This window comes from Myxine glutinosa, chromosome 11, assembly GCF_964187855.1.
Source record: "Myxine glutinosa chromosome 11, kmMyxGlut1.1, whole genome shotgun sequence".
Classification (NCBI taxonomy): Eukaryota; Metazoa; Chordata; class Myxini; order Myxiniformes; family Myxinidae; genus Myxine; species Myxine glutinosa.
This window is the reverse complement of record NC_136271.1, coordinates 7478736-7493938: the sequence shown is the minus strand read 5'-3', so window position 1 is coordinate 7493938 and position 15203 is coordinate 7478736. Positions and strand designations below refer to the sequence as shown.

The following is a 15203-nucleotide window of genomic DNA, read 5'->3' as shown; positions in this document are numbered from 1 at the left end:
GAACTATCAAAGATCAAAGTGGAGAAGAGTTGTGGGCCAGATGGCATCTCTCCAAGACTTATACGAAAGTTCACCTTGGAACTAAGGATTCCTCTCTGTGACATCATCAATGCCTCATATTTTCTAACAATGTGTGTATTTTAGATGAACGTGTGTATTTTAGATCAACGTGTGTATTTTACAACAACGTGTGTATTTTAAAACGTGTGAATTTTATAACAATGTGCGTATTTTATAGCAATGTGCGTATTTTATAGCAATGTGTGTATTTTATAACAATGTGTGTATTTTATAACAATGTGCGCATTTTATAACAATGTGTGCATTTTATAACAATGTGTGTATTTTATAACAATGTGTGTATTTTATAACAATGTGTGTATTTTACAACAATGTGTGTATTTTACAACCATGTGTGCATTTCATAACAATGTGTGTATTTTATAACAATGTGTGTATTTTATAACAATGTGTGTATTTTATAACAATGTGTGTATTTTATAACAATGTGTGTATTTTATAACAATGTGTGTATTTTACAACCATGTGTGCATTTCATAACAATGTGTGTATTTTATAACAATGTGTGTATTTTATAACAATGTGTGTATTTTATAACAATGTGTGCATTTTATAACAATGTGTGTATTTTATAACCATGTGTGTATTTTATAACAATGTGTATTTTATAACAATGTGTTTATTTTATAACAATGTGTGTATTTTATAACAATGTGTGTATTTTACAACAATGTGTGTATTTCATAACAATATGTGTATTTTATAACAATGTGTGTATTTTATAACAATGTGTGTATTTTATAACAATGTGTGTATTTTATAACAATGTGTATATTTTACAACAATGTGTGTATTTCATAACAATGTGTGTATTTTATAACAATGCGTGTATTTTATAACAATGCGTGTATTTTACAACAATGCATGTATTTTATAACAATGTGTGTATTTTATAACAATGTGTGTATTTTATAACAATGTGTGTATTTTATAACAATGTGTGTATTTTATAACTATGTGTGTATTTCATAACAATGTGTGTATTTTATAACAATCTGTGTATTTTATAACAATGCGTGTATTTTATAAAAATGCGTGTATTTTATAACAATGCATGTATTTTATAACAAAGTGCGTATTTTATAACAATGTGTGTGTTATATAACAAAGTGTGTATTTTATAACAATGTGGGTATTTTATAACAATGTGTGTATTTTACAACAATGTGTGTATTTCATAACAATGCGTGTATTTTATAACAATGCGTGTATTTTATAACAATGCGTGTATTTTACAACAATGTGTGTATTTTATAACAATGTGTGTATTTTATAACAATGTGTGTATTTTATAACAATGTGTGTATTTTATAACTATGTGTGTATTTCATAACAATGTGTGTATTTTATAACAATGTGTGTATTTTATAACAATGCGTGTATTTTATAAAAATGCGTGTATTTTATAACAATGCATGTATTTTATAACAAAGTGCGTATTTTATAACAATGTGTATTATATAACAACGTGCGTATTTTATAACAATGTGTGTATTTTATAACGGTGTGTATTTTATAACAAAGTGCGTATTTTATAACAATGTGGGTATTTTATAACAATGTGCGTATTTTATAACAATGTGTGTATTTTATAACAAAGTGCGTATTTTATAACAATGTGTGTATTATCTAACAAAGTGTGTATTTTATAACAATGTGTGTATTTTATAACAATGTGCATATTTTATAACAATGTGTGTATTTTATAACAATGTGTGTATTATATAACAAAGTGCATATTTTATAACAATGTGCGTATTTTATAACAATGTGTGTATTTTATAACAAAGTGCGTATTTTATAACAATGCGTATTTTAAAGCAATGTGCGTATTTTATAACAATGTGCGTATTTTATAACAATGTGTGTATTTTAAAACAAAGTGCGTATTTTATAACAATGTGTGTATTATATAGCAAAGTGCGTATTTTATAACAATGTGTGTATTTTATAGCAATGTGTGTATTTTATAACAAAGTGCGTATTTTATAACAATGTGCGTATTTTATAACAATGTGTGTATTTTATAACAATGTGTGTATTTTATAACAATGTGTGTATTTTATAACAAAGTGCGTATTTTATAACAATGTGCGTATTTTATAACAATGTGCGTATTTTATGACAATGTGTGTATTTTACAACAAAGTGCGTATTTTATAACAATGTGTGTGTTTTATAACAATGTGTGTATTATATAACAAAGTGCGTATCTTATAACAATGTGTATTTTATAACAATGTGCGTATTTTATAACAATGTGTATTTTATAACAATGTGCGTATTTTATAACAAAGTGCGTATTTTATAACAATGTGTGTATTTTATAACAATGTGTGTATTTTGTAACAATGTGTGTATTTTATAACAATGTGTGTATTATATAACAAAGTGCATATTTTATAACAATGTGTGTATTTTATAACAAAGTGCGTATTTTATAACAATGTGTGTATTATATAACAAAGTGCGTATTTTATAACAATGTGTGTATTTTATAACAATGTGTGTATTTTATAACAATGTGTGTATTTTATAACAAAGTGCGTATTTTATAACGATGCGTATTTTATAACAAAGTGCGTATTTTATAACAATGTGTGTATTTTATAACAATGTGTGTATTTTATAACAATGTGCATATTTTATAACAAAATGCGTATTTTATAACAATGTGTGTGTTTTATAACAAAGTGCGTATTTTATAACAATGTGTGTGTTTTATAACAAAGTGCGTATTTTATAACAATGTGTGTATTTTATAACAATGTGTGTATTTTATAACAATGTGCGTATTTTATAACAATGTGTGTATTTTATAACAATGTGCGTATTTTATAACAAAGTGCGTATTTTATAACAATGTGTGTGTTTTATAACAATGTGTGTATTATTTAACAATGTGCGTATTTTATAACAATGTGCGTATTTTATAACAAAGTGCGTATTTTATAACAATGTGTGTTCCCTAAACGATCCTTATTTTTCATGTTATTAATGCTTGCATATGTACTTGTGGTGTCGTACATTTTAATTCATTTTAATTATTTGTCGATGGTATCGTGATTGTAATTTATTTACTTATTTATTTCATGATCATGATTTTTAGCTCACCTGGAATGAAGTTCACATTGTTATATTGTTATAAATTCAGGGATGAAGTTCCAGGGATGGCGCGTTGTCCGTCCGTCAGTCCATCAGTCCGTAAACACTTGCAACTTCTCCGAAACCGCTGAAGGGATTGTGACCAAACTTGGCACAAATGATATTTGTCATGTTGTGACTAAAGTTTGTTTACGGCATTAAGAAAATCGGGGTCTAAGGGGTTTTACCGGGGATCAAAGTGGATACAGGTTTGATTCCCCAAAATAGGAATTTGCTTTTTTCTCAGACGATTTTGATCAGATTTCAGATTTTTCTGAAATCAGATTCAGATTTCAACACACGATTTTGATGAAACTTCACCACAACCTTCATCACCCATGATGTACCAAAGTTTGTTCACGGCATTAAAAAAAATCTGCCCCTTTGGGGAAATACGGGGGGGGGGGGGGAGGGATGCCCCCCAAAATAGGTATTTTCTTCTTTGTTTGTTTAAAGTCTTATGATTATGTTTGTAAGATTCCACATGCTGCGCTGTCTTCTAGCAATCATTGAAATTGGTTAAAATACCTTTAGTCAGTGTAGTATGTATTCTACCAGGTGAGCGCACGGATTATTGTCCCTATGTTAATGTTATATTGTAAATCATTCACAATTCAGCTTCCGGCTGCGATGATTTGATAATAAAACCATGACTTGAATTGAATGATGATGATGATGATGGCGATATATTTATCCACTAACTTAGAACTATAAATTGATTTTGAAAAAAGGTTGTCCTCACCTGTCTCTCGGGAATATACAGAGTTGGGCTGGGAGCCATTCCCGCAACTTCAGATAAAGAGTCAAGGTTATCCAGAGATCCCGTTAAGCGTGGTTTAATCTTCCTGTTGAACATTTTCTGATATTCATCAGGAGATGCAGACTACATGAAAAACAGAAGATCAAATCATAACTTCAAATGTATCGCCTGTGTAATTAGAACATTGCAACACCCCGTGGTGTAGCAAAGACAAGACAATCAACAGTTAGCATCATATTTTTCATACAGACAAGGCACAAACCTAATGTGACAATGGTACAACATCACAAAAACAAAGAGCAGGAATATGGCAAGGATTCAGGACCCGAGGCGCTGCTATACCAGCCTGTATGAGCGGTTGTACAGGAGAACATTGTGTGCATCAGGTGAAGCAACCGCGTTCTCTGAAAGTTGACCATCCGCAGAAAGGGTCGCACTCCGCCAACGTTTTGCCGGAGCAGCCTCTGGAGATCTGGGTGAGCCCAGGGTGTTCTGCCGTAGTCGAAGTTCCGTGTTGTACTTTTTTGAGTAATTTAGAAACTTGACTGCATCCTCGTACGGCATTTTGTCAAAATGCACAGTGGCCGACATAATCTGGGTTTCTGATGGGCGAGAGTGCATTGCAAGATAATGAGCAATGAATGATGGGACAAATAATCTAGAATAATATTTATTTTATCTTTTAGTACTTATAGGAGTCATTTAGAGACATGACCAAGTGATTTATAGAGGTGGTTACCAAAAAATATTGAAGGTGATGGTGTTTTTTTATCAAGTCTCATAATGGTGTGAATTTGTAATAAGTAAACATAAATGATGAGGCCAACATGCAGAGACAGTAAAATACAACCAAGACTGATTAAGTTATGGATAGAAACAAGACCGAGTCTAACAACAGCGTAGCCAGACAAATTTCATACTAATCGGATCAAGCGTTCTACTTGTCTGATTTATGACATCATAATGAAGGCACATATGACATCATTAACACACTTTATTCCTCATGGTGTGTACTTTACACCTTTCAATTTCTTTTCCATGGAGCAGTTTCAAAGATATAGAGGTGCAAGGTTTTTCCAAGATTGCTACCGTACCACGTGACCTATGACGTCATGCTTATCATTTAAAAATACTACAGGTGGAGTTGCACCTGTGGTGAAAATTTCCTGTTAATCGGATCAACGGTTGCAGAGAAAATCATATTCTGTGTGGACAAACAGCCAGACAGACAAACAAACAAACGGACTCAAATACCTATGTTGAAACTTTCGTGTCAATCGGACCAATGGTTGCAGAGAAAATGAATTCTAAAGGGAATAAATCCGCAAAATGCCGGTGGAAGGGACATGCATACATACATACATACATACATACATACATACATACATACATGCGGACAGACAATCACTGTTCTCTAAGGCATTGCCCTACAGGCTACGCCACAAAAAACGATAGACAGACTTAAAAGTAAGATAGAATAAGGAGAGATGTCAAAGGGTGCGACAAGTACACCACAGTATATTATAAACAGGACCTATTACGTCTGCCACCAAATGTGGACACAAGGTATGTTTTTTGTCTGTCTCTGTTTGTGAGCAGGATATCTCAAAAAGTTACGGACGGATTCCAACGAAACTTGGTGGATAGGCTGGGGGTGTGACAAGGCCAAATTGATTAGAAACAAGTTGTCCGTGCCCGCACGAGATTCTAAACGGGGTAGGGATCGAGAGGACAAAAATGCAAATGGTGTCTTCTGTCATCCAGCCGGCAAGCTGGAAACAACAATTCACATTTATTGCCACGTCTGATGCAATTTAAATGCTATAATGGTGGTGACGTGGTCCTGAAACTTTGTCCTATATGTGTAGGTTTTTGATGCCTAGACAAAATGTATACGTAATAGAATTTGTATTGGTGTCAAAGGCATTGACCGATTGCAAATAAATAGTAGGATTTTGGTGAAGATCCAGATCCGAATCCGATATATTTTTAAGTGATTCTTCACCATTGGGAGAAAATACCAAAAACGATACATAGCAGGATATCTCAAAAAGTTGTGGACGGATTTGGACAAAACTTGGTGGACCGGTTAGGTGTCTGACAAGGATGCTTCAATCTGATTTTGGTGAAGATCTGAATATGGATTCGGATATAAGAATTATTAATTTTTGTCCGATTAACAGGAAATTTTCACCACAAAGCGAAAGGGGGACTATGGTTTTCCCCTCCGTCCGTGTGTCTGTCCGTCCGTCCGTGCGGGCGTGCGTGCGTAAGCGAAGGACCGCATTCGAATTTGGTGTGTGGGTGCAACCGACGTTAAAATCCAAGATGGCCGCCGCCATGTATGTCTGATGCCAGGTATGTCTGAACATTGTGAGTGGAATATCTTGAAAAATAAGAGAAGTACCAACTTCTAATCTGGTGTGTGGGTGTATCTAGGCATAAGGAAGAACGCTATTGAAAATTGGGTCGCCACGTCAAAATACAAGATGGCTGCCTCCATGTATGTCTGAACCTTGTGAGCGAAATATCTTGAAAAATAAGCGAGGTACCAACTTCTAATCTGGTGTTTGGGTGTACCTCGCATAAGGAAGAACCCTATTGAAAATTGGGTCGCCACGTCAAAATCGAAGATGGCCGCCGCCATGTATGTCTGAACCTTGTGAGTGGTATATCTTGAAAAATAAGCGAAGTACCAACTTCTAATCTGGTGTGTGGGTGTATCTAGGCATAAGGAAGAACGCTATTGAAAATTGGGTCGCCACGTCAAAATACAAGATGGCTGCCTCCATGTATGTCTGAACCTTGTGAGCGAAATATCATATCATAGCATGTTTTCTGCGTCTTCCACTTTGTCAACTCACATCACTTCCCAGACGGGGGACCTCGGCGTAACGCTTGTTTAAGTGATTCTTCACCATTGGGAGAAAAGGCCAAAAACGTTCATAGCAGGATATCTCAAAAAGTTGTGGACGGATTTGGACAAAACTTGGTGGACCGGTTAGGGGTGTGACAAGGACGCTTCATTTGGATTTTGGTGAAGATCTGAATATGGATTTGGATATAATAATAATTTATTTTTTAAAGTGATTCTTCACCATTGGGAGATCGGGCCAAAAACGATACATAGCAGGATATCTCAAAAGGTTGTGGACGGATTTGGACAAAACTTGGTGGACCGGTTAGGGGTGTGACAAGGACGCTTCATTTGGATTTTGGTGAAGATCTGAATATGGATTTGGATATAATAATAATTTATTTTTTAAAGTGATTCTTCACCATTGAGAGATAGGGCCAAAAATGATACATAGCAGGATATCTCAAAAAGTTATGGACGGAATATGACAAAACTTGGTGGGTGAGTTGGTTTCGTGACAAGAACAAGCGATTCAATTTTTGGTTCAGGTCCGAATCCAGATCTAGCCTATCAATGGATACAAAATGTAAACTGTTTAACATGGCGGAGGTTTGTGCTCTACGAGGTGCAATTCTCGTTGTCAATGTTTTTCATTCCAGTATGGAAAGTGCAGAGGTAGTGTACAATATACTCATGTTTGAGCCGTCTAATCTTGGTAGCGGAGGATATTTGCACCTTCCAAGGCTGGACATCCCAATACCACAAGAGGCAGTGGTGAAGACCAAGTTTAGCTGAGGTTCAAAATGTCATCAATCCCAATACATAATCGCAGCTCACCACATCCACCTCCGCTATAAGTTGTTTCACAAACAGGTATTGCATTAATGAGTGCACCTGCATCCCATCGCCCAACATAATGGGCCCGAGTATTCATGAGTATTCATTAGAGCCTGAATAATGGCCCCAGACAAGTCAGGGCAGCCACATATTTGATGGCTGCTCACAGCCTGCCAGATGAGCACCGCTTGCTGTTCTCAGCAATCTTTCAGCACCTGGTGTAACTCGGGAAGTTAACGTATTCAAATGTTGCTCACAGCAGCCTCCATTGCTCAGAAAATCCTTGTCTAGACATAGCTCAGTGTCGGTTGAAGCCTTGGATTAGATGTTTGGGTCGATAAATGTGATCGTTTTAAACACGGTACTATTAAGTTACACGAAATTGGACAATGAATGTGATTAATTTCAAACACTATTGTTGTTTATCTCTAATTATTGTTTGTCTTTGACGAAGGTCACCTTGTGGCTGAAACATTTGACATTGATTTTCGACCTTTGTAACATTTTAAAACAACGATGTCACTTTTGTCTTACTTATACACAATTACGCGCTCCAGAAGAGAGGCCGGGGTATTACATGTGGGTCTATTTGTTTGTCTGTCTGTCTGTCTGTCTATCCGGACATATGTGCTAAAGTAGGCGACAAACTTCACCTGGTGATAGCCAGTATTATACGTTATCTTATTTCAACCGAGTCCCTCTATAAAGTAGCTTCAACATGGAAGAGTATCCGTCCCCAGTGATTGAAAAATGTAAGTGTTATGTTGAAGGAGCTGCGCTCCAACGCGAGTCGAAAGAATTGACGCGACCAAAGACGGAATTCGTCCGAGTTGCTTTATTGAAACAAAACAGCTCAGGTATTCTGACAAGCCCGTTTATCGGGCAGCAATATATATACACATTTATGCCGGGGCGTTTGCCCGGGAAAACCGAGACCGGGCATGCCCGGGTGTCAAGGGCGAGTCCTGGAAAGGCGAGTCTGGACATGCCCGGGCGTCCTGGACGCGGCCTGGCAAGTCGAGGCTGGGCGTGCCCGAGCGCTCTGGGCGAGCCCTGGAAAGGCGAGAGCGGGCATGCCCGGACGCTCTGGGTGAGCCCTGGAAAGGCGAGTCTGGACATGCCCGGGCTTCCTGGACGCGGCCTGGCAAGTCGAGGCTGGGCGTGCCCGGGCGCTCTGGGCGAGCCCTGGAAAGGCGAGAGCGGGCATGCCCGGGAAAGACGAGACCGGGCGTGCTCGGGAGGTTCGGGCGTGCCCGGGAACAGCGAGTCCGGGCATGCCCAGGAGAGGCGCGTCTGGGCCCGTCCGGACGAGCCCGGCATGGCGATCGCGCCCTGGCCGCATCCTGGCAGGTGCAAGGCGATTGAGTACATTCAGCGGGAACCGCTACACACGCCCCTGCAGAATCGACCTGCACCGGCAGGGTCAATTTAAGGGGGTCCGGATGACCCGGCCGAAGCGACCCCTGAAGGGTCGTGGGGGGGAGGGGGGGTCCGATCTGGTGGTGGGTGGTCGAGCGGGGGGAACTGTGGACGGGGGGCGGCCTCGCCGCGGAGGAAGGGCCAACCGTGGTGGTCGGTCGACGTCCACGTGTGCCGGTTTGAGGCAGTCCACAGAGATCCGGTCCGACCGGCCGCCGACGTCGACGACGAAGGACTTGTCGCCCCGTCGCAGGACCCGGAAGGGCCCGTCGTACGGCGGCCGGAGTGGCCCCCGGTGCACGTCATGACGCACAAAGACGTACTCCGCTGTGCGAAGCGCCGGGGGGACATAGGACTGGGGGCCACCATGGCGAGACGTTGGCACGGGGGCAAATCGTCGGGCGGCCTCCTGGAGGTCCGAGCGCTGGTGTGCGGCGGACCAGGGACTGGTAGCGTCGGGCACGAACTCGCCCGGGACGCGGAGCGGCTGGCCGTAGACGAGCTCGGCGGCGGACGCCCGGAGGTCCTCCTTGGGGGCCGTGCGGAGGCCCAAAAGGACCCACGGCAGCCGGTCGGTCCAACCGTCGTCCTGAAGGCCGGCCATGAGTGCGGCCTTCATGGAGCGGTGAAACTGCTCGCACAACCCATTGGCTTGGGGGTGGTAGGCCGTGGTGCGGTGCAGCGTGACCCCCAACGAGCGGGCGACCGCGCCCCAAAGTTCGGACGTGAACTGTGGGCCGCGGTCGGACGAGATGTCCGCCGGTGCGCCGAAGCGCGCGACCCAGGTGGCGATGAACGCCTGCGCCACGTCGGCGGTGGTGGTGGAGGTGAGGGGCACGGCCTTCGGCCACCTGGTGGTCCTGTCCACCATGGTGAGCAGGTGGGTGAACCCCCGCGATGGGGGCAGGGGACCCACCAGGTCCACGTGGACGTGGTCGAAACGCCGTGCAGGCATGGTGAAAGGTGCTAGCGGGGCCTGGGTGTGGCGGTGGACCTTGGCCCGCTGGCAGGCCGTGCAGGCGTTGGCCCAGTCGCGGACGTTCCGTCGAAGGCCGTGCCAGACGAAACGTGCCGACACCAGCTTTTGAGAAGCTTTCCGGCCCGGGTGAGAAAGGCCGTGGATGGAGGCGAAGATGCGGCGCTGCCAGGAAACGGGCACGATGGGGCGAGGCTGGCCCTGGGAGACGTCGCAGAGCAGGACGGTGCCCACGAAGGGGATGTCGGCCAGGCGGAGGCCCGTGTCCGCCGCCCGGAGGGCCTGCACCGAGGTGTCAGTGGTCTGGTCGGCCGCCATGAGCGCGAAGTCCACGCCGAGGTGGACCGCGTTCGAGCTGGCCCGAGAAAGATAGTCGGCCACGGCATTGTCTTTGCCGGCGACGTGCCGGATGTCCGTGATGAATTCCGACACGGTGGAGAGGTGGCGCTGCTGGCGGGCCGACCACGGCTCCGTGACTTTGGCCATTGCGTAGACCAACGGCTTGTGGTCGACGAAAGCCGTGAACGGGCGGCCCTCCAGGAGGTGTCGGAAATGGCGAACGGCCAGGAATAGACCGAGCAGCTCGCGGTCCAACGTGCTGTATTTTAACTCGTTCGGCCGGAGTTGCCGGCTGAAAAAGGCGAGTGGCTGCCAAACCCCGTCCACCCATTGTTCATGGACGGCGCCCACCGCGTAGTTGGAGGCGTCCGTAGTGAGGGCGATGGGCGCGTTGAGCACCGGGAGAGCCAGCAGCGTTGCGTCGGCGAGGGCCCGTTTTGTGCTCGCGAAGGCCGCGTCCATGGCCGCGGACCAAACGATGTCATGCTTGGCCGGCTTGCCCCGGAGGGCCTCGTAAAGGGGCCGCATGAGCTGAGCAGCGCGGGGCACGAATCGGTGATAAAAATTCACCATGCCGAGGAACTCTTGTAGGGCCTTGATGGAACGGGGACGCGGGAACGTGGTGATGGCCTCGACCTTGGTCGGCAGCGGCACGGCCCCGGTCTTGGTGATGCGGTGGCCCAAAAAGTCAACGGTCGTCGTGCCGAAGTGGCATTTGGCCGGGTTGACAATTAAGCCGTGCCCGCTGAGGCGACGGAACAGTGTTCGGAGGTGGAGGAGGTGCTCGGCGCGGGGCGTGCTGGCGACGAGGATGTCGTCCAGATAGACGAAAAGAAATGGCAGGTCGCGCAGCACGCCATCCATTAAGCGCTGGAACGCCTGGGCCGCGTTCTTGAGGCCAAACGGCATCCTCAAAAATTCGAACAGGCCGAACGGCGTGATGACGGCCGTCCGGACAGGTACCTGGTGGTATCCCCGTATCAGGTCAATTTTGGAAAATATGACCCGTCCCGCCAAACGGGCGGAAAAGTCCTGGATGTGCTGGATCGGGTACCTGTCGGGGGTGGTAGCGTCGTTGAGGCGGCGGTAGTCGCCACACGGGCGCCATCCGCCCCCCGGCTTTGGCACGATGTGCAGTGGTGAGGCCCACGCGCTATTGGAGCGCCGCACGATGCCGAGGTGCTCCAACGCGTCGAACTCGGCCTTTGCCACGGCGAGCTTGGCCGGGTCGAGGCGGCGGGCCCTGGCGTAGACCGGCGGGCCCGTAGTGGGTATGTGGTGCTCGATCCCATGCCGCACTGCGATGGCCGAAAACGTCGGCCACGTGAGGGCCGGGAATTCCGCGAGCAGGCGAGCGAACTCGTTCGCCGTCGGGAGGGCGCATGCCAGTTCGGTCGGCGCGGAGCTGCTCATCGTGCACGCCAGGGAGCTGAAGGTCTCGGCGTTGACAAGGCGACGTCGTTTGACGTCGACTAGCAGCCCGTGCGCGCAGAGGAAGTCGGCGCCCAGCAAAGCCATGGGGACACAGGCGGTCACAAAGGTCCACTGAAAGCGCTGGCTGCCGAAGCAGAGGGTGACGTCGCGCGGGCCGAAAGTGCGTATGGCCGAGCCATTAGCAGCGACCAAAGAGGGGCCGCAAATGGCGTCCCGCCTGTCCTGCTCAGAGGCGGGTATGACGCTCAGTTGGGCGCCGGTGTCACAAAGGAAACGCCGCCCAGACGCTTTGTCCCGAATAAAAAGCAAGTTGCCCGAGTGGCCGGCGCTCATGGCTGGGAATGAACGCCGGCCCGGCCGTTTCCCGACTTGCCGAAAGTGCACGGGGGTCGGCACGTCCGACCCTTGTGTCCGAACCTGGCGTTGTAATAACACCACGCCTGGTCAGGTGGAGGCCCCGGCCGTCGTGTCGGAAGCGGTCGGCGTGGCGTGGCGGCCGCCAGTTGCACTGGCAGTCTGGCCTCCAACCGCGCAGGGCGCTCGGGCGTCGTGGGCGTCGCCTCGGACGGCGGCAGGCTCCAGGTAGCCGCGCCGATGTGTTGGCCCGCCGAGGAGATCTTCTCGGCTTCCCTGGCGAGGGCGCGGGGATCGGTGATCGACGTGCCAGCCAGGGCGAGGCGTACCGGGTGAGGCAGCTGGCGAAGGAACAGCTCGCGGAACAGAAAATCCGGAGAGTGCTCACCGAGCAACGAGAGCATATAGTCCATGCGCTCGGACGGGCGCGTGTCGCCGAGCTCGGGCAGGTCGAGCAGGCGCCGTGCGCGTGCCGCCGGTGAGAGGGCTAAAGCATCGAGGAGGAGCGTCTTCAGCGCATCATACTTGTCAGCAGCCGGTGGGTGCTCGAGGAGGCTCAGGGCGCGGGCCGCGGTGGCGGAACCGAGCGCTGCCACGACGTGGTGGAAGCGGGTGTCGTCCGCGGTGATGCCTCGCAGGGCGAACTGGGAGTCTGTCTGGGCGAACCAAACAGCCGCGTGAGCCTCCCAAAAGGTAGGCAGTTTAAGAGTCACTGCCGTGTCCATGTCGGTAGGTCACCAGTGAAGGAGCTGCGCTCCAACGCGAGTCGAAAGAATTGACGCGACCAAAGACGGAATTCGTCCGAGTTGCTTTATTGAAACAAAACAGCTCAGGTATTCTGACAAGCCCGTTTATCGGGCAGCAATATATATACACATTTATGCCGGGGCGTTTGCCCGGGAAAACCGAGACCGGGCATGCCCGGGTGTCAAGGGCGAGTCCTGGAAAGGCGAGTCTGGACATGCCCGGGCATCCTGGACGCGGCCTGGCAAGGCGAGGCTGGGCGTGCCCGAGCGCTCTGGGCGAGCCCTGGAAAGGCGAGAGCGGGCATGCCCGGACGCTCTGGGTGAGCCCTGGAAAGGCGAGTGTGGACATGCCCGGGCGTCCTGGACGCGGCCTGGCAAGTCGAGGCTGGGCGTGCCCGGGCGCTCTGGGCGAGCCCTAGAAAGGCGAGAGCGGGCATGCCCGGGAAAGACGAGACCGGGCGTGCCCGGGAGGTTCGGGCGTGCCCGGGAACAGCGAGTCCGGGCATGCCCAGGAGAGGCGCGTCTGGGCCCGTCCGGACGAGCCCGGCATGGCGATCGCGCCCTGGCCGCGTCCTGGCAGGTGCAAGGCGATTGTGTACATTCAGCGGGAACCGCTACAATGTAATATATATATATACTGTATATATACCTCTATTCAAGATTTACCAGAGTAGCTTCTCGCAGTCTATAATCGCTTAATCTGGTCCACGATTTTATATAATAATATAACACTGTGTAGTGTAATTATAAAGCAATGATTAAAACACAAAGCAAACTAGAACGGCACTCAGTAGAGAGCATACCTCCACCTGGTTGACCATATCACTCAATGGTGACGAATCACTTTTTTAAAACTCTACTAGCTGGAGATCTTCACCAAAATTGAATCGATTCTTCCTTGTCAGACACCCAACATGTCCACCAAGTTTCGTCCAAATCCGTCCGTAACTTTTTGAGATATCCTGCTATATGTCGTTTTTGGCCCGATCTCCCAATGGTGAAGAATCACTTAAAAATTAATAATTCTTATATCCGAATCCATATTGAGATCTTCACCAAAATCTAATCTATTTGTCCTTGTCAGACACCAAACATGTCCACCAAGTTTCGTCCAAATCCGTCCGTAACTTTTTGAGATATCCTGCTATATGTCGTTTTGGCCCGATCTCCCAACGGTGAAGAATCACTTAAAAATTAATAATTCTTATATCCGAATCCATATTCAGATCTTCACCAAAATCGAATCTATTTATCCTTGTCAGACACACAACCTGTCCGCCAAGTTTCGTCTGAATCCATCCACAACTTTTTGAGATATCCTACTACGCATCGTTTTTGGCCCTGTTTCCCAATGGTGAAGAAATACTTAAAAAATTAAATAATCTTCATATCCGAATCCATATTCAGATCTTCACCAAAATGGAATCGAATCGTCCTTGTCACACACCCAACCTCTCAACCAAGTTTCATCCAAATCCGTCCATAATTTTTTGAGATATCCTGCTATGTATCGTTTTTGGCCCGATCTCCCAATGGTGAAGAATCACTATTAAATTTCTAGTAGCCGGATCCGGATCTTCACCAAAATCTAATCATTTCGTCCTTTTGACATACACTACCTCTGCCAAATTTCGTCCGAATCTGTCTACAAATGTATGCGATATTTTGTTCACAAACAAACGGACAGACAAACAGACAGACAGGGGTGAAAACATAACCTCCATCCACCTTTTATTACCTCCATCCAGGTAATAAAAATGACTGTGTGCCCAGTTTGGCCTGTGCAATTCTTAAACTCTAGTTGAGGCTCGGTTGCTTTAAAAAGAGCCACATATAGTTGAAAACGTTGCCATCGGTAAATATATGACATCATGAGTCCACATTCCGTAGATTTCTGTTTCATCACGTCACACAGTTTTTCATGAGTTTTTCTTCTTCTTCTTTTTTCTTTTTCTTCTTTCGCTCGTATCACGTGGCCTGCTTGTTTTCGAGATTGCACTGGAGCATGGCTGAATATTCGGAATATAGTTAGGGTGCAGGTGATAACTCGCCTAATCTTCATTGAACGATGGTCGGATCGATATAACGCCCACCTGCTATTGCTTCCAGGTGGGATATCCAAATGAATGTCCATCAGATGCACAGCATACTTTGTGATGCGCCACCATACCTCGGAAACACTGATCCGACAGTACGTAGTCGGATCAGGAATCCAACCCAGACGAGACAGCTGGAATGTGAGTGGCAGCCCATGCA

At 46.2% G+C, this 15203-nt stretch overlaps 1 protein-coding gene across 1 annotated transcript in view; it reads right to left on the bottom strand.

The window, feature by feature from the left end:
• LOC137413289 (uncharacterized) overlaps positions 1–15203 on the bottom strand; it is a 78400-nt gene that overhangs the window by 32911 nt on the left and 30286 nt on the right. The window contains exons 3-4 of the mRNA XM_068098682.2: positions 4328–4587; positions 3968–4108 (exon numbers count right to left, since the gene is read on the bottom strand). Coding sequence (XP_067954783.2) covers positions 3968–4108; positions 4328–4587 — 401 coding nt within the window. The remainder of the gene's footprint in view (positions 1–3967; positions 4109–4327; positions 4588–15203) is intronic.